The sequence below is a fragment of the Pseudophryne corroboree genome, chromosome 10 (assembly GCF_028390025.1).
Source record: "Pseudophryne corroboree isolate aPseCor3 chromosome 10, aPseCor3.hap2, whole genome shotgun sequence".
Lineage (NCBI taxonomy): Eukaryota > Metazoa > Chordata > Amphibia > Anura > Myobatrachidae > Pseudophryne > Pseudophryne corroboree.
In genome coordinates this window covers 322,057,477-322,076,987 of record NC_086453.1, presented here as the reverse complement: position 1 = coordinate 322,076,987, position 19,511 = coordinate 322,057,477, and the positions used below count along the sequence as shown (strand labels likewise).

The 19,511-nt window shown below is 46.0% G+C and overlaps 1 protein-coding gene across 3 annotated transcripts in view; it reads left to right on the top strand.

The window, feature by feature from the left end:
* LOC134966629 (membrane-spanning 4-domains subfamily A member 4A-like) overlaps nucleotides 1-19,231 on the top strand; it is an 81,762-nt gene extending 62,531 nt beyond the window's left edge. For all 3 annotated transcript variants that reach the window (XM_063943525.1, XM_063943523.1, XM_063943524.1), the window contains one exon: nucleotides 16,055-19,231. In XM_063943525.1, coding sequence (XP_063799595.1) covers nucleotides 16,055-16,156 — 102 coding nt within the window. In that variant the 3' untranslated portion in view covers nucleotides 16,157-19,231. The remainder of the gene's footprint in view (nucleotides 1-16,054) is intronic.
* The last annotated feature ends 280 nt before the right edge of the window (nucleotides 19,232-19,511 follow it).

Genomic DNA, 19,511 nt, shown 5'->3' with positions numbered 1-19,511 from the left:
AGGCAGTCCGTCCATAATTGTATACCACCTAACCGTGGTTTTTTTTTCTTTCTTCTTTATACATACATAGTTACATAGACATCTCTTTATCAACCAGTCTATATTAGCAGCAGACACAGTACAGTACGGTAGTTCACGGCTGTGGCTACCTCTGTGTCTGCACTCGGCAGGCAGTCCGTCCATAATTGTATACCACCTAACCGTGGTTTTTTTTTCTTTCTTCTTTATACATACATAGTTACATAGACATCTCTTTATCAACCAGTCTATATTAGCAGCAGACACAGTACAGTACGGTAGTTCACGGCTGTGGCTACCTCTGTGTCTGCACTCGGCAGGCAGTCCGTCCATAATTGTATACCACCTAACCGTGGTTTTTTTTTCTTTCTTCTTTATACATACATAGTTACATAGACATCTCTTTATCAACCAGTCTATATTAGCAGCAGACACAGTACAGTACGGTAGTTCACGGCTGTGGCTACCTCTGTGTCTGCACTCGGCAGGCAGTCCGTCCATAATTGTATACCACCTAACCATGGTTTTTTTTTCTTTCTTCTTTATACATACATAGTTACATAGACATCTCTTTATCAACCAGTCTATATTAGCAGCAGACACAGTACAGTACGGTAGTTCACGGCTGTGGCTACCTCTGTGTCTGCACTCGGCAGGCAGTCCGTCCATAATTGTATACCACCTAACCGTGGTTTTTTTTTCTTTCTTCTTTATACATACATAGTTACATAGACATCTCTTTATCAACCAGTCTATATTAGCAGCAGACACAGTACAGTACGGTAGTTCACGGCTGTGGCTACCTCTGTGTCTGCACTCGGCAGGCAGTCCGTCCATAATTGTATACCACCTAACCGTGGTTTTTTTTTCTTTCTTCTTTATACATACATACTACTACGACATCTCTTTATCAACCAGTCTAAATTATTAGCAGCAGACACAGTACAGTACGGTAGTTCACGGCTGTGGCTACCTCTGTGTCTGCACTCGGCAGGCAGTCCGTCCATAATTGTATACCACCTAACCGTGGTTTTTTTTTCTTTCTTCTTTATACATACATAGTTACATAGACATCTCTTTATCAACCAGTCTATATTAGCAGCAGACACAGTACAGTACGGTAGTTCACGGCTGTGGCTACCTCTGTGTCTGCACTCGGCAGGCAGTCCATAATTGTATACTAGTATCCATCTCCATTGTTTACCTGAGGTGCCTTTTAGTTGTGCCTATTAAAATATGGAGAACAAAAATGTTGAGGTTCCAAAATTAGGGAAAGATCAAGATCCACTTCCACCTCGTGCTGAAGCTGCTGCCACTAGTCATGGCCGAGACGATGAAATGCCAGCAACGTCGTCTGCCAAGGCCGATGCCCAATGTCATAGTACAGAGCATGTCAAATCCAAAGCACCAAATATCAGAAAAAAAAAGGACTCCAAAACCTAAAATAAAATTGTCGGAGGAGAAGCGTAAACTTGCCAATATGCCATTTACGACACGGAGTGGCAAGGAACGGCTGAGGCCCTGGCCTATGTTCATGGCTAGTGGTTCAGCTTCACATGAGGATGGAAGCACTCAGCCTCTCGCTAGAAAAATGAAAAGACTCAAGCTGGCAAAAGCAGCACAGCAAAGAACTGTGCATTCTTCGAAATCCCAAATCCACAAGGAGAGTCCAATTGTGTCGGTTGCGATGCCTGACCTTCCCAACACTGGACGTGAAGAGCATGCGCCTTCCACCATTTGCACGCCCCCTGCAAGTGCTGGAAGGAGCACCCGCAGTCCAGTTCCTGATAGTCAGATTGAAGATGTCAGTGTTGAAGTACACCAGGATGAGGAGGATATGGGTGTTGCTGGCGCTGGGGAGGAAATTGACCAGGAGGATTCTGATGGTGAGGTGGTTTGTTTAAGTCAGGCACCCGGGGAGACACCTGTTGTCCGTGGGAGGAATATGGCCGTTGACATGCCAGGTGAAAATACCCAAAAAATCAGCTCTTCGGTGTGGAGGTATTTCACCAGAAATGCGGACAACAGGTGTCAAGCCGTGTGTTCCCTTTGTCAAGCTGTAATAAGTAGGGGTAAGGACGTTAACCACCTCGGAACATCCTCCCTTATACGTCACCTGCAGCGCATTCATAATAAGTCAGTGACAAGTTCAAAAACTTTGGGTGACAGCGGAAGCAGTCCACTGACCAGTAAATCCCTTCCTCTTGTAACCAAGCTCACGCAAACCACCCCACCAACTCCCTCAGTGTCAATTTCCTCCTTCCTCAGGAATGCCAATAGTCCTGCAGGCCATGTCACTGGCAATTCTGACGAGTCCTCTCCTGCCTGGGATTCCTCCGATGCATCCTTGCGTGTAACGCCTACTGCTGCTGGCGCTGCTGTTGTTGCTGCTGGGAGTCGATGGTCATCCCAGAGGGGAAGTCGTAAGCCCACTTGTACTACTTCCAGTAAGCAATTGACTGTTCAACAGTCCTTTGCGAGGAAGATGAAATATCACAGCAGTCATCCTGCTGCAAAGCGGATAACTGAGGCCTTGACAACTATGTTGGTGTTAGACGTGCGTCCGGTATCCGCCGTTAGTTCACAGGGAACTAGACAATTTATTGAGGCAGTGTGCCCCCGTTACCAAATACCATCTAGGTTCCACTTCTCTAGGCAGGCGATACCGAGAATGTACACGGACGTCAGAAAAAGACTCACCAGTGTCCTAAAAAATGCAGTTGTACCCAATGTCCACTTAACCACGGACATGTGGACAAGTGGAGCAGGGCAGGGTCAGGACTATATGACTGTGACAGCCCACTGGGTAGATGTATGGACTCCCGCCGCAAGAACAGCAGCGGCGGCACCAGTAGCAGCATCTCGCAAACGCCAACTCTTTCCTAGGCAGGCTACGCTTTGTATCACCGCTTTCCAGAATACGCACACAGCTGAAAACCTCTTACGGCAACTGAGGAAGATCATCGCGGAATGGCTTACCCCAATTGGACTCTCCTGTGGATTTGTGGCATCGGACAACGCCAGCAATATTGTGTGTGCATTAAATATGGGCAAATTCCAGCACGTCCCATGTTTTGCACATACCTTGAATTTGGTGGTGCAGAATTTTTAAAAAAACGACAGGGGCGTGCAAGAGATGCTGTCGGTGGCCAGAAGAATTGCGGGACACTTTCGGCGTACAGGCACCACGTACAGAAGACTGGAGCACCACCAAAAACTACTGAACCTGCCCTGCCATCATCTGAAGCAAGAAGTGGTAACGAGGTGGAATTCAACCCTCTATATGCTTCAGAGGTTGGAGGAGCAGCAAAAGGCCATTCAAGCCTATACAATTGAGCACGATATAGTAGGTGGAATGCACCTGTCTCAAGCGCAGTGGAGAATGATTTCAACGTTGTGCAAGGTTCTGATGCCCTTTGAACTTGCCACACGTGAAGTCAGTTCAGACACTGCCAGCCTGAGTCAGGTCATTCCCCTCATCAGGCTTTTGCAGAAGAAGCTGGAGACATTGAAGGAGGAGCTAACACGGAGCGATTCCGCTAAGCATGTGGGACTTGTGGATGGAGCCCTTAATTCGCTTAACAAGGATTCACGGGTGATCAATCTGTTGAAATCAGAGCACTACATTTTGGCCACCGTGCTCGATCCTAGATTTAAAGCCTACCTTGGATCTCTCTTTCCGGCAGACACAAGTCTGCTGGGGTTGAAAGACCTGCTGGTGACAAAATTGTCAAGTCAAGCGGAACGCGACCTGTCAACATCTCCTCCTTCACATTCTCCCGCAACTGGGGGTGCGAGGAAAAGGCTCAGAATTCCGAGCCCACCCGCTGGCGGTGATGCAGGGCAGTCTGGAGCGACTGCTGATGCTGACATCTGGTCCGGACTGAAGGACCTGACAACGATTACGGACATGTCGTCTACTGTCACTGCATATGATTCTCTCAACATTGATAGAATGGTGGAGGATTATATGAGTGACCGCATCCAAGTAGGCACGTCACACAGTCCGTACTTATACTGGCAGGAAAAAGAGGCAATTTGGAGGCCCTTGCACAAACTGGCTTTATTCTACCTAAGTTGCCCTCCCACAAGTGTGTACTCCGAAAGAGTGTTTAGTGCCGCCGCTCACCTTGTCAGCAATCGGCGTACGAGGTTACATCCAGAAAATGTGGAGAAGATGATGTTCATTAAAATGAATTATAATCAATTCCTCCGCGGAGACATTGACCAGCAGCAATTGCCTCCACAAAGTACACAGGGAGCTGAGATGGTGGATTCCAGTGGGGACGAATTGATAATCTGTGAGGAGGGGGATGTACACGGTGATATATCGGAGGGTGATGATGAGGTGGACATCTTGCCTCTGTAGAGCCAGTTTGTGCAAGGAGAGATTAATTGCTTCTTTTTTGGGGGGGGTCCAAACCAACCCGTCATATCAGTCACAGTCGTGTGGCAGACCCTGTCACTGAAATGATGGGTTGGTTAAAGTGTGCATGTCCTGTTTTGTTTATACAACATAAGGGTGGGTGGGAGGGCCCAAGGACAATTCCATCTTGCACCTCTTTTTTCTTTTCTTTTTCTTTGCATCATGTGCTGATTGGGGAGGGTTTTTTGGAAGGGACATCCTGCGTGACACTGCAGTGCCACTCCTAAATGGGCCCAGTGTTTGTGTCGGCCACTAGGGTCGCTAATCTTACTCACACAGTCAGCTACCTCATTGCGCCTCTTTTTTTCTTTGCGTCATGTGCTGTTTGGGGAGGGTTTTTTGGAAGGGACATCCTGCGTGACACTGCAGTGCCACTCCTAGATGGGCCCGGTGTTTGTGTCGGCCACTAGGGTCGCTAATCTTACTCACACAGCTACCTCATTGCGCCTCTTTTTTTCTTTGCGTCATGTGCTGTTTGGGGAGGGTTTTTTGGAAGGGACATCCTGCGTGACACTGCAGTGACACTCCTAGATGGGCCCGGTGTTTGTGTCGGCCACTAGGGTCGCTAATCTTACTCACACAGCTACCTCATTGCGCCTCTTTTTTTCTTTGCGTCATGTGCTGTTTGGGGAGGGTTTTTTGGAAGGGCCATCCTGCGTGACACTGCAGTGCCACTCCTAGATGGGCCCGGTGTTTGTGTCGGCCACTAGGGTCGCTAATCTTACTCACACAGCTACCTCATTGCGCCTCTTTTTTTCTTTGCGTCATGTGCTGTTTGGGGAGGGTTTTTTGGAAGGGACATCCTGCGTGACACTGCAGTGCCACTCCTAGATGGGCCCGGTGTTTGTGTCGGCCACTCGGGTCGCTTATCTTACTCACACAGCGACCTCGGTGCAAATTTTAGGACTAAAAATAATATTGTGAGGTGTGAGGTATTCAGAATAGACTGAAAATGAGTGTAAATTATGGTTTTTGAGGTTAATAATACTTTGGGATCAAAATGACCCCCAAATTCTATGATTTAAGCTGTTTTTTAGTGTTTTTTGAAAAAAACACCCGAATCCAAAACACACCCGAATCCGACAAAAAAAATTCGGTGAGGTTTTGCCAAAACGCGTTCGAACCCAAAACACGGCCGCGGAACCGAACCCAAAACCAAAACACAAAACCCGAAAAATTTCAGGCGCTCATCTCTAGTAACCACGCCCCCTGCTGCATAATGCCGGTAATCGCGGCATTACACAGCGGGGGGCGTGGCTTAAATGATGTGATCCAGAAGCCACGCCCCGTTCCGCCTCCGGCCCGCCCCCGTTCCGCCTCCGGTCCGCCCCCCCCCCCCCCCCCCCCCCCCTTGCGCGTCACCTGACTGCCAGCCCCCCCTGCTGATCCGAGAGCAGCCCAGAAGTCGGTAAGTATGCTTAAACGTCCATAGCATTATAGGCAGACTGCTTGCTGTTATGTGTTAAATAGCCAGCAAAACAGGCGGGTGTCGGCTTGGACTGTTTGATAAGCCTGGCACATTATATTAAACTTCTGAGATTTGTCCTTAAAGAGGCCACGCAGGGCAATATGGAGGAGTTACTAAAACAATTTGCTGAACTTGCAGCTGGGCAACAAACCCAGATTCAAATGTTACATGAAGGGCAACAAACCCAGATTTAGATGGTACATGAGGGGCAACAAACCCAGGCTGAAAGACAGCAAACTCAAATTCAAATGTTGTGCGATGAGTTAAAAGCGCTTAAAAAATCTGAGCCAGAGCGGGAAAGGTTACTAAAGCTCAACCCAGCGGATGATATAGAGGCATTCCTTTGCATGTTTGAGCGCACGGCCACACGGCTGGGGTGGCCTGCAGAGGAATGGTCTTACAGGCTGGCTCCCTATTCAACAGGGGAGGCACAGCGGGCATATGTGGACATGACTGCGGCTGAGGCACGCTCCTATCCTGGCCTGAAAAAGGTTATACTGGATAGGATTGGAGTGACGGGGGCCCAGCAAAGCCCAAGAATTTTATGACTGGTGGCTGGAGGGCTCTGAGCCTCCCAGGTTTAGCTGGCCAAACTAGCCTTAGCCTGACTGGCAAGGGCCTGGTTGCAGTCGGATAAAAACTTTGCAGTACAGTATGTGGAAGTAGTCGCACTGGACCAGGCTATGTGGGTGTTAGACCGCTTGGTGCAGCAGTGGGCCCTTCAGACTGATTCCCAGACATTTGAGGAGTTGGCAGTGTTGATTGAGCGGCACCTGACGCTGGGAAAGCTGAATAAAGCCAGGCTACCACCTAAACTCAGAACTCAGGTCCCAGTAGTTAAACCAAAGGCTCCGCCTCCCTTGGTGTGCTTTGAGTGCTGCGAGCCTGGTCATGTGTGGCGGGATTGCCCAAAACAGGGCGAGCCGATGGATTGCAGTGCAGGGAAAACGGCTCGGCCGTTGGTCAGCATGGTGGCAGCGGGGTATCCCAAGCAGAGTCCTCCCTTTTCCAGGTGAAGGTACAGGTGGAAAACCCGGGAGATTTGGGCCCTGGTGGATACCGGTAGTTGTCGCGGCCAACGTGGTTCCTCCGGGAGCTGACAAGGTCCAGCCCCCTGTCAGAGTGTGGTTGTGCATCCATGGCGATGTGGAGGAGTGCCCACATGTCTACTTACCCCTGACCGTTCAATGTCGGTCATTAAAGGTGGTAGTGGCGGTGACCTCCAGACCCCCGTATCTGCTGATACTGGGCTGGGACTTTCCATTGCTGCAGGAGCTGGTTACCTGGCATGCTACCAACAAACCATCGACCACCGAAACAACCAGAGACCAGAGACTACCAAAGTTTAGCATCCGGGAGAGAGGCTGCCGGTCCCAAACCACCCCAAGAGACTGAGTCATAGGCCCATCGGAACCCAGTTGGTGAGAAGATATCATTGCAGGACTTTGGGATCAACGCGATGACAGCAATTTGGTACACGCCTTTGAGACTGTTAAAGTAGTCAATGGCAGGGTAGTTGATGCTTTACCATCAGAGGGAGTACCATATTGTGTTTTGAAAAATGACTTGCTATATCGTGTCGCTACTTTACAAGGGAAAAAGGTAGATCAGCTCTTGGTTCCCCCGAAAACTGGAGCGCTTGGTGTTAGAAGCTGCCCATACGCATTTGTGGGGTGGCCATCTAGGGGGGGAGAAAACACTCCAACGCATCCTGTTAAGGTTCTTTTGGCCCGGCATCTATGCTTCCGTTAAGAGGTATTGTCAGGAATGCCCATTCTGCCAGAGGACAGCCCCTCGGTCAGAGTTTAGAGCTCCACTGGTACCCCTCCCTATCATTTCCGTACCTTTCGAGGGAATTGGTATGGATCTGATAGGGCCAGTGGAAAAATCTGCTTGAGGGCACCAATACTTATTGGTGGTAGTTGATTATGCCACCAGGTACCCAGAGGCTATACCCCTGCACAATATGAAATCTGGCACTATTGCCAGAGAACTACTAACCATGTATACCCGCTTAGGAATACCGAAAGAGGTCTTAATGAACCAAGGTACACCTTTCGTGTCTAAAGACATGAAAGATTTATGCCGGTTGCTAAACGTAAACAGGAATGCCACCTCGGTGTATCACCCGCAGACAGATGGCCTGTGTCAAAGTCAAAAATATTACATAAAGAGAACATACAAACTACACACATATGAGTCGCTATACTTGCAAATATGCGCAGCGAGCACAGCAATATATGGTAACACATGCATTTACATGGACATGCCACAGAGATGGATTCAACACTTATTTCATACAGTACATAATTATAATAATATCAAGCGCCAGACATCATGATGATTTAGAATTGTATATGTAATGAAGTGGTGTCATGTATGTGTATTATTTGAATGGAACCAGATAGACCTGTCATGTTTACTATTGAAGCAACCAGCTTAATGTGTAGATTAATTTGATACTTGTTATTAAGTTGTAGGACATTGCAGCGGATAATTATGATTGAATGTATAAAAGCTAAAATCACTTTATTAGAACAATAGAAGTTCCAAACAGGAAACTCAGGCCAGCCCATTTGGACGTCCCCAAGGGCTGAGCATGTTCAGCACATACAAAGAGAATAGTGACTCATCATGAACCCCTCCCCCAGAAACTAGTTAACACACTTTGCTGGTCACAGAGGAAGGTACTTGCTTTTTGGTCTTAGAGGGAGATGGAGGTCTTGCATGATTTTACAGAGGAAAGAGAGAGAGAGTCATATGGAGGGAATGGTAATTGTATCGCTGGCATGTAACTAAATCTGTATGTAATGGCATATGACTGTATGTAATTGTATGTTCTAACTGTTTACTGTGTGAGTTGTATTCATGTAACTATAGGTATACTGTACTTTGTAATATATATTGAATCCATACCCTTTTAACAACAAATATATACATCAATGAGCTTTGGAACTCAGATAATGTGTGGGTGTATTGTGTTCTCTTATGGGATGCAGTGTTGTGCGATGTACAGCGCACTTTTATGGGATTTGGTAATAAGATGTGCAGGCATTTACAATATATATTAGAGCGGGCATTTTTAAATATTTGTGAGAAATAAATTTGGCATTCTTACCTGGTAGAAAGATTTAATAAAACCCTTAAGCAAATGATAAAGAGGGCAGTGTCACAAGAAAAACAAGATTAGGATCTGCTCCTACCTTACTTGATGTTTGCGGTCAGAGAGGTACCCCAATCCTCTACAGGGTTTAGTCCCTTTGAGCTCCTCTATCGGAGACAGCCCAGAGGAATTCTAGATCTCTTAAAAGAAGGGTGGGAAGAACAACCATGCCAGGACCCTAACATCGTTCAGTTTGTGGCCCAGCTATATGGCCGTCTAAGGCAGATTGCGCCGCTACTGATCGAACACATGGAAAGGGCCCAACAACGTCAGAAACAGAGGCATGATGTCACCTCAGCCAACCGCTCCTTTAATCCGGGAGACAAAGTGTTAGTGCTGGTGCCCACCACAGAAAGCAAGATGTATGCACAATGGCAGGGACCTTATGAGATCATCGAGGCAGTGGGACCGGTCAATTACAGGGTCCGACAGGAGGGTAGAAGGAGGGAGGTACAGATCTACCATGTAAACCTGTTAAAACCCTGGAAGGAAATTACCAATCGGCCCACTTTGGTAGCTAAAAAGATTTCAGAATTCCAGTTACCCATTGAAGTCATGCTTACCCGCATACCCGAAGCGAAGCGGGCAGCGGTAAAGCAGGAGGTGGAAGAGATGTTACTCCTAGGAGTTATAGAAGAATCCACCAGTGAGTGGAATAATCCAATTGTCCTAGTACCGAAGCCTTCAGGTGCCTTACGGTTCTGCAATGACTTCCGTAAATTAAATCAAGTGTCCCGGTTTCATTCTTACCCTATGCGCAGTGGCGCACCCAGGGGGGGTTCTGAGTACCCAGAAACCCCCCCCCCCCCTGATGGACCAAATCAATTTTATTGCTAATTGTGGCTTACGAGTGTAGCTCCGCCACACTCGCGGCATTAGGCTCCGCCCACTCGTGGCATTTTGCCATGATACGCGGACCCACCGGGTAGAGCTACACACACTGACCTCTCTCAGCCAGCTGCAGGTGAACCAGAGCTAATGGTCACAACAAGTCTTGAAGCTGCCTACACTGAAAGTTACTACCACACAGACTGATCCCTTCCTAGCTGACCTCGGTAAGGTACCTCTCCCTTCAATAAACCATTGCTTCATATTCACAAGGGCTTTAAAAACAGTATACAGTACCAACATTTTTGTACATGTGCACTGATTTTTTAGCTTAATGCATTATATATATATACATTTTTCAAGCCAAATTGACAAGTTTAATAGCACCAGGAAAAGCTAATGGGAACATAACTAATTGAATACATTATTTAAATATAAAGAGTAAATAATAATATAAAAATTATCTATATGTAAAACTACTGTAGGCTACTTGATTGAGGGGGTAATTCAGACCTGATCGGTCGCAAGTGTTTTTTTGCTGTCCTGTGTACAGATACTTTGCCGCCTACAGGGGAGTGTATTTTTGCTGGGCAAGTGTGTGTTCGCATGTGTAGCTGAGCTACACAAACTGATTTTGTGCAATCTCTGAGTAGCCCAGGATTTACTCAGCCGCTGCGATCACTTCAGCCTGTCCGGGACCGGAATTGACGTCAGACACCCACCCTGCAAATGCTCAGACACGCCTGCGTTTTCCCTGACACTCCCAGAAAATGGTCAATTGCCACCCACAAATGCCCACTTCCTGTCACTCTCCTTGTTATCGCCTGTGCAATCGTTTTTTTTTGCACCATCCCGTCGCTATGCACCAATGCCCCGTGCAGTCATCCGACGAGTCTGCGCATTGCGGTGCATATGCATGCGCAGTTCAGACCTGATCATAGGCTGTGAGAAAACGCACCCTAGCGATCAGGTGTCTGAATTACTCCCTGAAATATAAATATATTAATAGCACCTTAAGTCTAAAATCATAGTGAAGTGAGGTGTAGATAGGAGTTCGGTATTTATTACTGACAGCGGCATCCTCCATACTCCAGAATGCCGGTAGCGGGGCGAGCGCTAAGAGTCCCCTTGCGGGATTGCTGCGCTCGCCACTCTGTGGGAATCCACGAGTGGAATAGCCCTGTTGTGCCGGGATTCCGGCTGGCGGCATTGTTGGTTGTTAGGATTCCGGAGTCGGTATCCTGACCGCCGGGATCTCAACAGCCGGCAAATTAAACGTATCCCATAGAAAGTGGGGAAATTTGTCTGATGGAAACCCCCCTTTACAAATCCTGCGTTTGCCCCTGATGCCCCGGGTTGATGAGTTTGATAGAAAATTTAGCCAATAGTCAATATCTCACTACACTTGATTTGACAAAAGGTTATTGGCAGATTCCGTTAATAGAAGCTGCTAAGGCAAAAATAGCCTTCTCTACCCCAGAAGGCTTATTCCAATATAAAATGCTCCCATTTGGTTTACATGGTGCCCCAGCAGCCTTCCAGAGAGCTATGAATAAGTTGCTGCGGCCCCACAGGGAATATGCGACTGCATATTTAGATGACATTGTTATTTTTAGCTCACACCTACCAAGGGTAGAAGCCGTTTTACAGTCTCTACGGGCACACAGGCTTACCGTCAACCCTGAGAAATGTGCCATTGGTATGATTGAGGCCAAGTATTTAGGGTACATTGTGGGCAGAGGACAGATTAAACCTCAGCCTAGTAAGGTAGAAGCAGTCCTCACCTGGTCTTGACCTAAATGTAAATCACAACTTAGGACATTTCTCGGTTTGGTCAGATATTATCGCAGGTTCATTCGAGATTCCGCCGCTAGAGCGGCTCCACTAACCGAATGTCTTAAAAAACAATTCCCAGACGAGATTGGCAGGATTTAAGACGAGCTTTGTGTACTGAGCCTGTCTTGCAAGCTCCTGACATTAAAAAGCAATTTGTGTTACAAATGGATGCCCCTGGGACAGGATTAGGAGCAGTCCTATCCCAAGAGGTAGATGGAGAAGAGAAGCCCATCCTCTATCTTAGCCGTAAATTATTGCCCAGGGAGCGTAGGTACTCAACTGTAGAGCAGGAATGCTTGGCCATTAAATGGGCAGTTGAATCATTAAGGTATTATTTATTGGGACTAGAGTTTTTGTTGGTCACAGACCATGCACCCTTACAGTGGATGCATACAAAGAAAGAGGTGAATGCTCGTGTGACTCGTTGGTTTTTGGCTTTGCAGCCATTTAAGTTTGAGGTGAGGCATTGTCCTGGGAAACAGCACCTCAATGTCGATGCCCTTTCCAGGAGGTTTGTAGGTCCTGTACCTCTAAGCAGCCCTATGGTGAAGCTAGGGGAGGAGGAAGAAGGCAAGGTGGGTGACCTCTGGAAGGTAGTAGAAGGCTGTGTACCTGGGTGGATGACACAGGTAGGGGTGGGCGAGGCAGAGAGCTTGCCTGAAAATAGTGTAGCTTCACCAGGGTGGTTGAAGCTAAAAGGGGAGGAGTGTGGTGGAGACAGCATTTTTCCATGTGAAAGTAATGTGGAGGTTCCAGACCAGGTTTGGAAGCAGTAGCAGAATCCCAGGTGTATGATCAGCAGCACCTGTTAATTCCTGATATAAGGGTTTCCACGGCAGAGTCACCTTGCTCTTGACAGTGGACTAGCTACCCAAGTGATAGGCCAGGTTGTGTGGGTTAGACTAGGGACTACTGGAGCCTATCAAGAGTCTGCTATGCTGAGAGTGCCTGTATGCTACTGCCTGTAATACCGACTGCATATGGATTTAACTTGCTATGTGATGACCTGCTGTTCAAAATAAACACCGAAAGTGTTCATCTGAGGCCCCGTGTTGGTGATCCTTGTCACAATATATATATATATATATATATAGTTTGTACTGTTTGCTGTTTGTTGTGCTTTACCCCAGTGCCCTTTGTTCTAAGCCTTGTGACTCCATGCAGTTTGAACTGAGCTGTGAGTTAAAAAAATATATACATCTATTGTTTGTACTGTTCTGTGCACTGTACCTCATAATGTTGTAGCAATGTTTCATACACATGTTATAAGCTGCCATGTGCTTGTGCTGCTGCTGTCGCTTAGTAACCAGTCAGCTCACTGCAGCCTGTGGCCAATATTTTTGAAAACAATTTTGTGAGCTGTGAGGTGGTCAAAATTAACTGCAAATTACTGTTATTGAGGTTATAAATACCAAAAATGCCCCAAATTATGTGATTTTAGTTTTTTTTGTCAATTTAAAAAAAAAATGCAAATCCAAATCCAAAACCAGTCATGGTAATTAATTTGGTAAATGAAAATCCAAATCCAAAACCTGATGACGAATCAGAGCCAAATACAAATCCAACAAAAATGGTCCGGGCACACCTCTAGTTTTTATATACCAATGGTTCTCAATCATTTCCAACTTTGGTTACCCCCGGCTGCCCATTTGTGTTTTTTGTATCCCCAACATTTGCACTGAAATATATTTTAAGGAATAAAATTACTTTTAGATAAAATATTTAGGTAATATAATAATAATAATAATAATATATTAACACAATTACTATAAACAATATTTGAAGAAAAAAAATTACACTAGAAGGAATTATACAAATATAGTATATTTCTCATTTATTACAATTTCTGAAATTTTTTAATGGATAATAAAATTACTAAAGGTTGATTCCCATTGATTTAGATCAATTTCAAATTGATAGAAATCGATCTTGAGCTTCCAGGGCTAAAACACACATTTATTAAAATGTAAAAATGAATATAAAAAAATCATCTATTAATAAATTGTGTTTCAGCCCCTGGAACCCAATGTCAATTGAAATCGTTTTTAATTGATTTGAAATTAATATAAATTGATGAAAATCAACCTTTAGTACATAAATCCCTAATTGTCACGTAGATGCCCCACCATGAAATATTTTTTTTAAAGTACCTCTGAAAGTCCCAGTGAACAACCCTAGGGGTGCTAGAACCCCAGGCTGAGAACCACTGTTATATGTCAATACTATATAGCCTATTACCCAATGGATTTTTATTGTAACTGGAATGTTTTTAGTGCATTCCTGGATTCATGTACATTATCATACAGTCTAACGAAGTTTGTTAATACAATTTGCATCCAGAGAATGAAGCCCTTCAACATGTCACCTGTAAAATGCCAGTGTAGACGCGGGGTGTTCCAGGTTGCCCAGTGCTGCAGGGTTCCTTTTTCCACTGTCGCTCATCTCTTTCCCACTCATCCGCCTGTTTTTTTGTATCTCATCTCTGTCCCCCATATACAGTCCCTGTATCCCATAGGTCCCCCTCATCCTCATCTCTGAGTCCTATCCCATTATCTCCTTTATCCCTGTCTCTCATCTCTGTCTCCCTCACTTCACCTGTCTCCCTGTCTCTAATCTCTGTCCTCCCTCACTTCATTAATCTCCTTCTCTCCCATTGGTGTTCCCACTTTCTTATCTCTGTCCCCCTCACCCCCATCTCCCTCTCTATCATCTCTGTCTCCCTTACCCAGGATTCACTCTCTGTCATCTCTGTCCCTCACTACCCCATCTTCCTCTTTCTGATATCTGTACATTTCCTTCTTTCTGTTGTTCTGCTGCTGCTCTGTGTCAGTGATAAGCTAGAAACAGGGTATTGTGCTGGGTTCCGGTATGAATGGTCGACCATGTTATGGTCGACAGTCATTAGGTCGACCACTATTGGTCGACATTGACATGGTCGACATGGACACATGGTCGACACATGAAAATGGTCGACACATGAAAGGTCGACATATGAAAAGGTCGACATGAGTTTTTTAACTTTTTTTGGTGTCGTTTTTTGCGTAAAGTGACTGGGAACCCCAATTAGTGCACCGCGTCCCCTCGCATGGCTCGCTTCGCTCGCCATGCTTCGGGCATGGTGCCTTCGCTCCGCTACCGCTTCGCTCGGCACACTTTACCATTCCAATCGTAGTCCATGTGGATCGTAAAGTATGGAAAAGTTCCCCAAAAGAAAAAAAGTTAAAAAACTCATGTCGACCTTTTCATGTGTCGACCTTTCATGTGTCGACCATTTTCATGTGTCGACCATGTGTCCATGTCGACCATGTCAATGTCGACCAATAGTGGTCGACCTAATGACTGTCGACCATAACATGGTCGACCATCTGAACGGATACCACGCTATTGTGCCTCTTCCCTCCCCTTATCTGTGTCCCGTAGTATACATGCCAATCCACTTCTATGTTCATATTGTGCCCCCACATCCTCATCTGTATGTCCTGCTCTGTGCAGCCCCGCCCCTTCACGCGCACATTACGTCATGCATGCCATCCTCTTAGGGTACTGCAGTCCTGTCTGCCTATGCACTGTGTACCCCTGCAGTCCTCTACATTGGAGTATTGATGCCCTGCTCTTCCTGTCTCTGATGGCAGTGTTGCAACATCAATATCTATACATTATGTTCACAATGCTGACGGAAGTTCGGGATCCGAGTGCTGAACACTTACCTGGATTAAATGTAAGGCACCTATTTTCAGTAGAGATATGTGTGGACCCTCATGTTTTGGTTCTAATTTATCATCGTGTTTTGGCAAAACCACCCTCAAGTATTTTTGTTTGGATTCGGATTTCGGCTTGGTTTAAAATCAATCAATAAAATTGATAGTCATTGCTAAAAATCGATAAAAACAGCTAAAATAATGTAATTTTTGCAAACTGAAATTCGAATTTTAAACCCGAATTCCGAACCACGAGAAGATTTGAACCGGCACTTGACGCGGATCAGATTTCCTCGGGGTATGCGGACTAGGTTTTGGTTTTATTTATTTATTAGCAGTTTCTTATATATCGCAGCATATTCTGTTGCGCTATACAATTAGAACAACAATTATAGAACAAAACTGGGCAAAGACAGACAGACATAGAGGTAGGACGGCCCTGCTCGCAAGCTTACAATCTATAGGGATTGGTTCATGTCGGATCCATAGAATTCGGGTGGATTCAGATTTCTAGAGAACCGAACCACACATCTCTAACTGCAAAAGTCTTTACTACTACATAATGATATATGCATTGAGTATTTGTGCCTAACATGTCACCTGTGTGTTTATTCCAGGCTGTTGTTGTTTATCACACGGCATCTGCGAATGTTCCCGGCCAATCCGCTGTCCCCACCACAACTGCATTGTCTTCTGATGAAGAGCTTAGGTCACAGTGACGGATCACAGTGTTATCTATCTTCCAGCATTCTGTGATTATATACACAGTATTGTACACTGCCCTGTTTCATGCTCTGATCTTTTACCTTTGATAACTATGACTTCTCTTGTACTGTATAGGTCAGTGGTTCCCAAACTGTTTTGCGTCATGGCACCCTAGAGTATCAGAATGTTTTTCACCCCACCCCTAGGCCAATAGTTTCCTAACGTGAAATTCATTAAAAAAATATGTAAATTGTGTTTATACGTCATCCTTAGGGTCCGCCGCTTGTACTGTTGGCTAAAGAGGAGGGGTCCGTGCAGAGACTGCACTTAGCCCCCCTCCTCACTAATAAGGGCCCCTCCTTGCTTAATATGCTGCTGCATAGAGGGCCTAATTCTTTCTAGTATTTGGAGGTACACCAATGTCTCTATAGTGATTTTTAACTATCTCTTATATATTAGCCCAGATCTGTCACTCTGTGACTGTGTGGCTAGCGATGGGCAGAGATAGAGCCATACAGTCACAGCATCTGCAGGGAGCTACACCATGCCCTGTGCCAGCAGCAGACTGACGAACAAGGTGGCCAGTGACACTACCAACTCACAGTAGAGGGAGGTGACCATGCCTAGCCGGTGCAGCAGCGAGGGGTACACCATGGCCAGGCAGCATCTGCAGGGAGGGGAACACCGCGGATACGGAGGGTAGTTGCAGGCAGCATGTGGCCGCCCGCAGCTCCTCTACCGGGTACATACCATGGCTAGCGGATCACACCCACACCCCAGGCCAGGGGGTGCTAGGTCATGCACCGATATATGAGTACCTGCCGCAGACAGACATGGAGGTGCCATGCTGGGCGGCAAGGATGGAACTCTCACCAATGACCATTGCTGTTGCACCGAAGCTCCCTCAGTCTGCAGACTTATCCTGGGATGTAGTAACCTCTTCCGCAGCAGAAAAAACCCTCTCTGCATCTCCCACTGGCTGGCACAGCCCTTCACTGACAGTTCCTGTAGTTTACGCATCTTCCGTTCTGCCTCCTCACTGCCGTGGACACTTTAATCTCTGCGTTGTCTCTTGACTTGCGCATCATGCGCATATCATACAGTCTTCCGTCATGCGCACACTGGACTGTGGAACGACAGAAGGAGGGAGGCTGGGTCATATGTGCATGCGCAAGAGACAACACACAGATCAGAGTGGCCGCGGCGTGGAGGAGGCGCAATGGGAGATAAGAAAACTACAGGGACTGGGAGCGAGGGACAGCGCCGGTCAGTAGGGGGACACAAAACGGGGTCTTTCCACAGCAGAACAGGTTAGTGCATCCCGCCCTAGGGACGCCCAACTCATACAGTCACATATCTGGCCTATGCAACTTTTTGCAGGAGTCTCAAACACTGACGCACCTGATACCCTCAGATCACGCTATATGTCTGTCCACAGCCTGCTGTGCCTATTACCCATCCACAGCAGCACATCCGCCCCTCCACCACCCTCAACACTGACCCACACATCACTCACCCACCTGAGGCACCCACCCACATGCCCTTACCCCACCCACGGCTCCCTTACACCCGCACCTCACACAGTCGCAACACCTTCACACCTGCCCCTCCACCAAACACTCCACCCCCGCACCAACTTCTCCCCCACCCACAGCACCACTCCTCCAGTTCCTCCCACAACACAAACATTCACGCTCCCTACCCCAACCCCTGCCTACCCAAACCCAAATTGAATAGCAAAAAGCTGCTTTCCCAGGTTTTACCAACGGTAATAAGTCTTGCCACCTACTGGGCGGCTAATTGAATTTGCCCCTATGTATTTATTTCTTGTAACTGGACTATCTACTAGAATCAGTCTCACCTGACATCCACAATGGTGTTGACACTGGAGTTTTTGCCAGTCAGTCTGATGTTCTATTCTATACATTCATTATTCTCCAGGAACTTCTGTCTGTAAGTCAGCATGAGATAAAAGATAATTGGAGTATGGTTATCAGGGTGACCAGCAAGTACCAGGATGTATGGTATGAGAAATGATGTATACACATGTTTCTCAGCTGCCTTAATGGTTCATTATTTTTTTTTATATACTGTATAAACACATAAATCTGTGACCACTTTCTCTGAGTGCTTAGTGATTGTTTTATCTTGTTTATTAATTAGTTTACCTGTAGCATATACTGTAAGTCTCCTACATGTGTGACCCATCGGTCTTCTATTGGAGTCCACCGGATTGTAACACACTATCTTTTTGGAAGGTTTTCATATGACTCTTCTTTGGACATCTTGGGGGATATTTGATAAACATAATTATCTCAAATAATCAGGAAATTGTAATATTTATGTTTTCTGGAGATGGAGACAAGTTTCTCTCTTCTCTAGTGGCAGCTGCAACGCAGACCACAATTCAAATAGGAGAGCCACACCAACTGCCACCCTAAACACTGCCAGACATCGCTGTCCGGGACTCACTGGCAGTTGGTATAGTTCCCCTATTTGAATTGTGGACTGCGCTGCAACTGCCACTGGAGAGAAAATATTTATCTCCATCTCCAGAGAACATAAATATCAACATTTTCCAGCTATTATGAGATAATTATGTTTTATTAAATATCCCCCTTTGTCGTTTTACGTGACAGACTCATATATAAAACCTTTGCATGGATTGTGTTCAAATATAGACCCCTACAATCATGTAGACCCTGATATATTCACGGATACCCTATATATTGACACGGATACCCTACATCAAGAAACAATGATAAGGGATCAAAGGGCAGATGTATCAAACATTCTAAAAAAGAGGACAGCTGGAGCAGTTGCCTATAGCAACCGATCACCTTCTAGCTATCGTTAATCTAGTACATTATATAAAATAATAGCTACAAACCGATTTGTTGCTACAGGCAACTACTGCACCTGTCCTCTTAAGGTTTGATACATCTCTCCCCGGTCCATGATTAGTGTGGTTTGGCAGGGACACAGCACACTTGTGTACACTATCCTGTATAAAAGATTCATGTAAATACAAATTGTATTGTTTAGATCTTTCTGTCACAAGTAATAAAGATATATATAAGCCATATAAACATGCCATATGTAGTTATGTGGGAGCATGAGGGTGCTATAGCTGCAAACGCATGACTAGTAAGAAGATCTGCAATAATATCACATACCAAGCTTTAGCCATTCTCTTCAAACTGTTGCTGTTCTTAATGGTGCAAATCCTGTAGGTTTAAGAAGCAACTTGAAAAGAGTAGCAGTTTTTTATTATGTTTTAACAAGGACTGAGAGGTTCCTATTTGCCCGTGCAAGCACACACTCCTAGATTGTGCCAGGCTAGTCTTGTCATTAAGCCCTGCCCGCTCA